A 9,245-nucleotide genomic window follows, 5' to 3' on the forward strand; every position below is an offset into this window, starting at 1 on the left:
ACAAAAGATTTCTATTTCAGATAAATGCTGTTCAACATAAATGTTTTTGAGCAGCAAATCAGAATATCGGATCGTGTGAATAGAAGGATCGAATAGAAGGATCATGTGACTGGAGTAATGATGCTAAAAATTGAGCTTTGAAATCACAGGAATAAATTACATTTTAAAATATTTCCAAATAGAAAACTGTTATTTTAAATAGTAAAAATATTTCAAAATGTGCTGGGTTTTCTTTCTAAAAAATTTAATAGTTTTATAGGAAGAGGTTTCATAGACTTGGCAAATTAATAAATTTTGTAGGTACAGACATCTGCTGTGGGTGTTCTCTGCAGTTTTTATGAGTTTTTTTTAAATAGTGTTCATATCAATAATATCGGAATTATATTGTATCGACCGAAATTAAGAAATATATTGTGATATACATTTTTTCCATATCGTCCAGCCCTAATCAGAAGTGCAGCATCTATGAGCTGCACCACTAGCTTTGAATCAGACATGTTTTAAAGCTTTGGAAATATCTAGAGGTCTTGTATGAAACTCCTCAGGTTTGCAAGGGGAACATAAGAGTAACATATAACAATTTAATTGCTATATAATACAATTCAGTCAAATGCTGAAATGCTCAGATTGGTTCAAGGGAGTTTGATAATTCTCATATCTCTATCTCTGTTTCTCTTTTTCTCTCACTGTCTATAGTTAAATAAGGAGTTTCAAGCTGAAGAAGCGCCTACAGTCATCCTGTGTATCAGCATGCAGTGGTTTAGAGAATGGGAGAACTTTGTCAAGGGCAAAGACAACGGTACAGTCTGATACAAACAGAGTAATGCACATCTCAAGAAACATGAAACTTTTTTTTTATCTGAGAAAATATGCAGCAAAATAAATAATGCAATCTGTGGAATTTAGTTCAATGACCTGAGGGAGGTATATAAGTGTCTGGTTATACTTTGTGACCATTGCGACATTTTCTATTTGTATTTGAACATTTTTAAAGTGAAATCAACATTGACCAATCTTTTTTTTTTTTTTGTGGAAAATTTGCAGTATTTATTACAAATAGTTTATCCTTGCACATTTTTTATGAGCTCTGTGAGCGTGAGGGCTGGGTAATTAGGTTGTCCAGTGGCCTGATGAGTTGCAATCCCTTTCCTCCAGCAATTTGTCACTCACATGAAACGCTCGCAATAAGTAGCAAATGACAACAATTCAATCATTTCCTGGTGGACAAATGTTCTTTATTTGTCTTGTTTGAGATGCCCTTCACTCACATTTTATGTCATAATAGAGAAGAACAGTCAATCATAATTTCCAGTACATGCTGACTTGATAGATATTTCAAAAATATGTTCCATTGACTTTTACTATTAGGCCAATTTCTTGCTGATATATTTTTCATGTGTTCCACAGAGAAAAGAAAAAATATTCAAGTTGAATGACTTTGATGACAGTGTTTTCATTTTTTGGTGAACTGTCCTTTTAAGGCTTTGTGTAAAATGCATCGCAAAAGTCCATGTTACATTTAGGTACATTTTTCTGATGTTATAGTACTCCCCAAAAATTGTAAACACTGCATCTCTGAAACACACTTAAAACATTGCTCTGTTTGTTTGAGTGTTTTGACCAGCCTGACATGGCAACATCGACTCAAACCAATGGTGAGACTTCTTGTTAGCTCTGCCAAGACCACCCTCTGTATTTTCAAGGGAATGTTTGCTTATGCACTGTAAAGGTCATTATTTTTTTCATCTCTCCCTCCCTCTTTCTCTCTCTGTCTCTCTCTGCTGGTTTAGAGCTGCCAGGCCCCATTGACAACAGCAAGATTGCAGTAATGAAAGGCGGACATATCCAGCTTAAACAAGGTATGGACTGTTTGTGTGTGTGTGTCAAATTGACATGTCTGTGACTCATCTTGTGTTTCAAAACTTTGTCTGACACGCATATGTGTGTGTTTGCATATAATTCATTATCTATGGCTTGGTTTGTAGGAGCAGACTATGGGCAGATATCTGAAGAAACGTGGCAGTACTTGTTAAGTATTTATGGCGGTGGGCCAGAGATTGCAGTGCGGCAAACAATCAGCCCCCCAGACACTGACACGCATGGTGAGAGGAAGATAGAGGCAGAGACCAGAGCCCTCTGAAATGGTGAGACACTTAGAATAACCACAAAAGTATTTAAAACACTAAGCCACACTTGTATGTGTTATGTATACTACAGTACTTTCCAAAAGGTTAGGGACAGTAAGATTTTATTTTATTTATTTATTTTTTTTAATTCAGCAAATTACCTCATATATACACTACACAAGTGACATTTATAATTATAGAAGGCATTTAAGAATGTTACAAATTATCTCTATTTAAATAATTTGTTTTCTTTTTAAATTTCTATTCTTCAAAGAATTGAGAAGAACTGTTTTAAACATTGATGATAATAAATGTTTCTTGAGCACTAAATCAACATATTAGAATTATTTGAATGGATGGTAATGAATTTCTTCCCATTCTATAATAAAATGTCAAACCAAGTATCATTTATTTAAAACAAATAGCACAGACATGCTTTTCAAACTAAATAATTTCACAAAACTGTTTCACACACCTGTAATATGACTTCAAGTTTTGTTGTTCAAAATGAATACAAGTATTTAGCCACCTTTTGGTTTTTAAATGTTATAGAATACGTATGTAGTTAAAACGGTGTATTAGGCCTATATCTACTCTTCTGGTTCACCTGTATGAACTTGAGGGGAACACTTTATACATCCTCTAGTCTGAGAAAGTGAAATTAGTTCTGAGAAAAGCTCTAGCATCATTAATGCCAGACATGTTTCATCAGCGTATGGTACAGATTGGTATGGTGCAGACAGGCTGACTCCTCACTAAATAAATACATCACCCTTGTGTGTATGTGTGTGTCATAAGAGAGTTACAATGATTCTTCAGTTATAGGGGAACTTTTACTACTTGAAATCCTGAAAAATTCAAGTTCTTCAAACTTGGTTTCATCTTCATTCAAATATTTAATACTAGATCTGATAAAGGTTTTCATTAATTTTCAGGTGGATTTTGGTATAATGTGTAATGTAGTTTTTTGATGGTGTGTGTGTGTGAGATGGTAACACGAGTATAATGATATATTTCACATTTTGAAAAATGTGTTGATTAAGCTATGGACCTGTTAAACTACTAACCTGATGTTATATATATATATATATATATATATATAAATATAGTCCCCTTGCATGATTTTGAAAAAAAAATAAAAAACTTTCCCCCTGTAAAATCATCCTAAGGGACAGTAAAGCTCCAAAAATAAAAGTCATATTTAATAAGGCATAAAACATTAATTTGTTATTGATAGGTCTTCTTTGTTTCTTTGCTCTGCTGTAGGTAATGAAGACCCTTGTGTGGATGACCGTTACGCACTACGCTTACATTTCTGTCTCACAAGCACTTTGTGAGCCTTTCTGTACATCTGCTATTTCTGACAGAGCTCTCCTAGTGTAGGAAAGTGTCTTATTTATTAAGTGAATACATCTGCTATCAGATACACGCATAAACATATTTAACATTCACGAACAAGCTTCACTCATGTGCGCTGGTGATATGCTTGTTTCTGTTGTCAGTGGGACTAAGGGCAGTGACGTAAACCTTTCTCAGTAGTGCAGAGGTAAATACATAATGCATCACGCAGGACACATTCAAATCTTTGTTAGAGCTCTTTGCTGACGTCTGCCTAGGCAAAATAAGGCTTGAACTTAGTACCTGCATGTTCAAAGAAGCTTTCCCTGTCACCCAACTCCACTATATCCCAATAATTCACACTAAAAATCGGATGAAATCAAGCATGTTGGCACTTTGAATTTTTTTACGAAGAAACAAGTGAATCATAATAGTGGTGAAGGCTTAAACTGTTTCACTATTTCACATCTAAGTGAGTTCTGTTTATGTTCCAACTCACTTCCTACCTCCGCGATCCATGAAAACAATTTCCGTCAGTACTAAACAATCAAATGTTCATGTTCACACTAGCCATTCAATCTTTTTGGGAACTATACTGTAAGAGGGATAAGCTTTGATATTGCAGATATACGTTGGTGCCGACACGTTTGCTTTGGAAGTTATAATTCAGGCATTAAAAATCTTAAGTAGCAACAGGCTGTGATGTTATAGGTGACTTTGCCTTTACATGTTGATAGTAAAAGTTTTCTTTAATCTAGGACTGTTTACTCAATGCTACTGAAATCTGACTGTAACTCATCTTTTTCTGCCATTAATATTGCGTTTTGTTTTAATGCACTTTAAAATCCTCTGTTTTGGCATAGCTCCATGCTTTGTCCCAATCAAAGGAAGTGAATCTTTCCCGGATATCCCCATTTCAGTGCCCCAACTCTGACACAGGGTTGCGCAAGCTACAATATTTGTTCAGTATTAAATGGTCTTCAAAATTTTCTCCATTTCCTCAGACTGGCAAAAACATAACTGTTTACTCAAATGCTTGATGTGTGGTCTGTTAAAAGCTGCATCATTTATATATGTTACAATGTTTTAATGATGCAGCACCATGGCCCCAAATGTAACTAAACTAAATTTCTAAGGGAATGTGCAATGAGGCGTATCAGATGTGTTAGAAATGCTAATAGAATGCTGTCTTTTCAAACGTATTCTTTGTACATAGTAAAATGTAACAGTTTTTATTTATGAATGTCTCATAAGCAGGTCAGAATTGTGCAGAATTGCTGAGTTGTGTATAGGACAACATGGTCTGTTACATATTTTGTTGCAGGAACCTAAAATTCCAAGGTAACTACTGATGTAATGTCTTTTTAACTTAAATGATTTAAATGTTAATGTCTGTCTGATTTGACAAATAGAAATAAAGCCTGTTCTTTCTTCACAGTGTCCATTTCTTTTATTTGATTAATTTATATACACTGCTTGTGGTTCCCAGAATTTCCGCCACATCTATGAGCAGTGGCTGTGATTACACTCATGACTAGTTTGATCCAGTTATAAACTTTAGATCTCTTTTGCAAAACCTAAACCCATGCCCACATTTGTTAACACTGAAAAGGAATAGCATTCTAATTGACTTTTAAATTATTCCTTTAAAATAAATTGTTTTAATAAATTGCACTGGACATTGGCAATATACCCAGGGTTAAGCTTCTATTATTTATATACTTTAATAATATTTATTTTTATATTTTCCATTTTCATTTGACATTTTTTACATTTATTATTTTATGTGTTTTTGTCATTCTTTATTTTTATTTACTTAAACTTAAACTTAATTACTTAAACTTTTGTGTCGTTAGTTGCCAAGGCAATATTTTTAATATTTCATCGATTTATTTTTAGATTTTTTTTTTTTCTTATATTTATCTTTATTTCTATGTTTATCTTCATTTCAATTAACAATTTTTTAATAAACAATTTTTCGTTTTTTATTAGTTTTAGTTACCAATAAGAGCTGAGTCTAAAAAATAAACAACTCCACTCTTTTTCAGCTTTTTATTTTTTGTTATCGTTTCTTTTCTCTGTTTTTTAATGCCTCTTATTCTCTGCATAGCTAAAATACTTTATTTGCTATTACAACATTAAAAAAAAAAATGTGTGGTTCTCAAGCTGAGCTATTTTCATGGGTCCATCACTTGTGGATAAAAACTACATCTTTAAATATTCAAGGATCCATATTTAGCTCCCAGAGACTCAGGCGTTCTTTAAGCATGCTGAGGAACAGCTACTCAATGTTACGTGTATGCTCCGAGCTCTGTTCATCTTGTTCATCTTAATCACCACTCCCCACGTGCCCCCAACCCCCCACCCTTCATCTCCATTCTCCCTTTGTCCTCAGACAGCCCCTGGAATATTGCTTCCATCAGCTGCCCTGTATAAACCAAATAATCTGACAGGGAAGGTGAATATTTATATGACAGAGCTCACTATCAATGCTGATGTCATTGTAAGTCCTCTTTCTGTCTGCAGGCTGAAGAAAGTAGAGCGCAGGAGGAGGAGGAGGAGGAGGAGAGAAGGATGCAGAGAGCTGCAGACCACCCATCTGAGCACCTGTCTTGTCTGCTGGAAAAAGGATTGTAAATTTCTTCCCAAAGTGAGTCGTCATTCCTCTCTTTTTGCGCAATTGCAGCATCTGGCTTTCATTATCTAAAGGGTCATTTCTGGAAATCAACATGTTTTGTGTATCACGTGGACAATAACATCTTGCTGGTCTACTGTGTCTAAACATTAGCATTTGTGGTACTAGCTGGGCTACAGAAACATCTGGCAGCTCTTTTGTTTAACACAATAGATAAATATTGCATTCCCCTCTTTCTGTCTGCAGGCTGAAGAAAGGAGAGCGCAGGAGGAGGAGGAGGAGGAGGAGGAGGAGAGAAGGATGCAGAGAGCTGCAGACCACCCATCTGAGCACCTGTCTTGTCTGCTGGAAAAAGGATTGTAAATTTCTTCCCAAAGTGAGTCGTCATTCCTCTCTTTTTGCGCAATTGCAGCATCTGGCTTTCATTATCTAGAGGGTCATTTCTGGAAATCAACATGCTTTGTGTATCACGTAGACAATAACATCTTGCTGGCTTGGTCTACTGTGTCTAAACATTAGCATATGTGGTACTAGCTGGGCTAAAGAAATATCTGGCAGCTCTTTTGTTTAACACAATAGATAAATATTGCATTCCTGAGTCCAAATTATAAGGTTTTTGTTAGTCAAGAGCCTGTGTTTATATTAGCTGACAGTACCATGTGAATAAATTAACATCCTTGGTTCATAAAACGTCAGTTTATAACTTTCTAATTTAATTCCTTGATATGATATTCATGGTAACAGTAACATTACTGTACACAGAGCTGCAAAATCAGTATTTTCACTGACAACATTGCAGTACCTATTTACTCAAAAAAGCCCTTTCTGGTTTATTAACATTTACAGTGGTATAAAATGTATCCAGAAGTTTTAGAAAAGCCTTATATATGGTGGAAATCTTCACTAATGACAAATCAACCTGTTTTATACAGATGAGGTTTGGTAGCTGTTCATTCTGCGCAGATTCATTGCTTGAACACATCCTCTTTGTCGTGCTGTTTTTGAAAGTGTCATATTTTGAAGTGTATCGAAATGGGCTTTTTAATATAAAATACCCCAATATTTCTTTTCGTATAATTGCTAATAAAAAAACTCTGTCATCGCCAACTAGTAAATCACCAAAGCTCAAATGTTTCTACTTGGATGTCTCTATAAAGGTGATTCCCTTCAGTAATTTCAGACACAAAGGCAGCTAGCAAGAGGCATTCATGATGAGCTCAGAGCAATGTTGTGAACCAGGGCAACATCACATCAGGCATGAGGTAATAACCTTATGGCTGTGAAATAAATTTTTAATAGACCTTGTTATTAACACTTCAGTGCGTACAGAGCTACGTCTCTGTCAGCCCATCACAGCTTGAGTGCTCAAAATGTTCATAGTTAAGACCTGATAAAAGTTATTCAGATAAGTTACTCTTATTAACATATTTATATAAAACCTGATGCTGTAATCACACTGTAATATAATGATTTGATAGAAATTAATATTCTTAAAATGAATGAGCAATTGCATGAGGTATTGATATTAGAGGTTGCATTGATCTGGCACGAATCCGGTCCATGAACTTCCGTCTGCTAGCCATCAGAGTTCACCCTTTCCATTTTCATTGACTCTCGCACTACACACTGTTGCATATCACCCCGGACTACATATCCCATCATTCATTGCACTGATTGCACACAGCTGTTTCATATCACTCACTCACTATATAACACTCACTCAAACAACCATTCTCTGCCGAGTATTGTATGCGCTTATCGCCAGCAGTGATAGCTACTCTACAGAGCCCTCTTTAGCTTCCTAGCCCAGCCTAGTCTTGCCTTGTCTGTTTTCTCGGTTTTTGATCTGTGTCTGTTTTCCTGGAGTTATCCCTTTAGTCTCGCCCTTGTGATCCTGTTCGCCAATCGTTGACCTACGCTAGCCCTAGGACTATTCTTGTGTCTTGCCCGCCATATACCTGTTTGCCACCGTTCGACCCTGCCTGTGTTTCTGACCTCCTCTCATGTTAATAAAGCTTGCATATGGATCCGCACGTCTCACGTCTTGTCAGCCCCGTTACATGATCGATATTGAGTGTTTAATTGTTCATGCTCATTTTCACCTATTTTTGTTTAGATCACCTTTGTGCCATCTAAAATTATCTTTAAAGTCCCACTGCCGTTACTAATTTGATCCCTTAAATCTCATCTTTGATAACCAAAATTACCTACTTAAATGTTATTTTTCCCTTTAAAAATAAATTGGCTTGAATATAACTTGAATAATACGCACTTTATTTAGTATACCTGGGTCAAGAATATGCAAATTAGTCCCCTCCTCCACTCAATCACACCAGCTCAGACTACCCGCTGCTTCACGTTCACTCAGTTAACTGAAGTAGAAAATGCCACACAATGGCAAGTGCCAGTATTTGATGAATTCAACCATATGTTTGAACCAGAAACTGATTCTGAAGAAGAAGAGGAAGAGCTTATTATAGCAGGTCATCTATAAGTTGATGTATCAGACTATTAATGCATCTTAATGTAATGCTCTCTACAACATTGGACACAAAACAGTAATTGATATCAGTAGCCTTTGGCTTGACTAACTTATCAAACAGCTAATATGTTACAAAAACCATATTCCAGTTCGCCATTTCAAAAATCATTTAAAACTTTGGTAGAAACACTTTGCTGCAAGTTGACAGGATTAGTTACACGTTTGTGAAGAAAGGGCAGTTTCATGCCACAATTTTTGAGACTTTGGTAGGCTACACTGCAGTTAAGGGGAAAATGCAAAGCCATGGTGTTGACTGATGAATTTGCACAAGGTTTGTCATATTAATACCACCAGACAGATATGTAAACAATGTTATAAACCCTGTTTTCACCACAGAGGGTCTTCAGAAACACTAATAACTTAATAACAGTTATTAGCAAATCCATTTTTTGTACTGTACATTCAAATTTACTTTTAGTATCATAATCGGCATCATCTGACTGAATAACTAGGAGTTCTATTTTGAGTTCTTGTAAACGGCCATGCATGTTCATTTTAGTTGAAAGCTAATTGTTATGAAATGCAGATTATCTCTGATGCCATCGGTTGAACGTGTTCTGTTTCTTTCTCTAGGCTGGACGATGGTCCATGTGCATGGACTGAA

General features: G+C 35.7%; 1 protein-coding gene across 1 annotated transcript in view; it reads left to right on the top strand.

The window, feature by feature from the left end:
• The window catches only part of usp20 (ubiquitin specific peptidase 20), a 15,946-nt gene extending 11,049 nt beyond the window's left edge, over positions 1–4,897 (top strand). Inside the window, exons 22-25 of the mRNA XM_016515586.1 lie at positions 697–799; positions 1,791–1,859; positions 1,986–2,144; positions 3,393–4,897. Of these exons, the coding sequence (XP_016371072.1) occupies positions 697–799; positions 1,791–1,859; positions 1,986–2,140 (327 nt within the window). The 3' untranslated portion in view covers positions 2,141–2,144; positions 3,393–4,897. The remainder of the gene's footprint in view (positions 1–696; positions 800–1,790; positions 1,860–1,985; positions 2,145–3,392) is intronic.
• Positions 4,898–9,245: the final 4,348 nt, after the last annotated feature.

Source organism: Sinocyclocheilus rhinocerous, unplaced genomic scaffold, assembly GCF_001515625.1.
Source record: "Sinocyclocheilus rhinocerous isolate Xijiao unplaced genomic scaffold, SAMN03320098_v1.1 scaffold2071, whole genome shotgun sequence".
NCBI lineage: Eukaryota > Metazoa > Chordata > Actinopteri > Cypriniformes > Cyprinidae > Sinocyclocheilus > Sinocyclocheilus rhinocerous.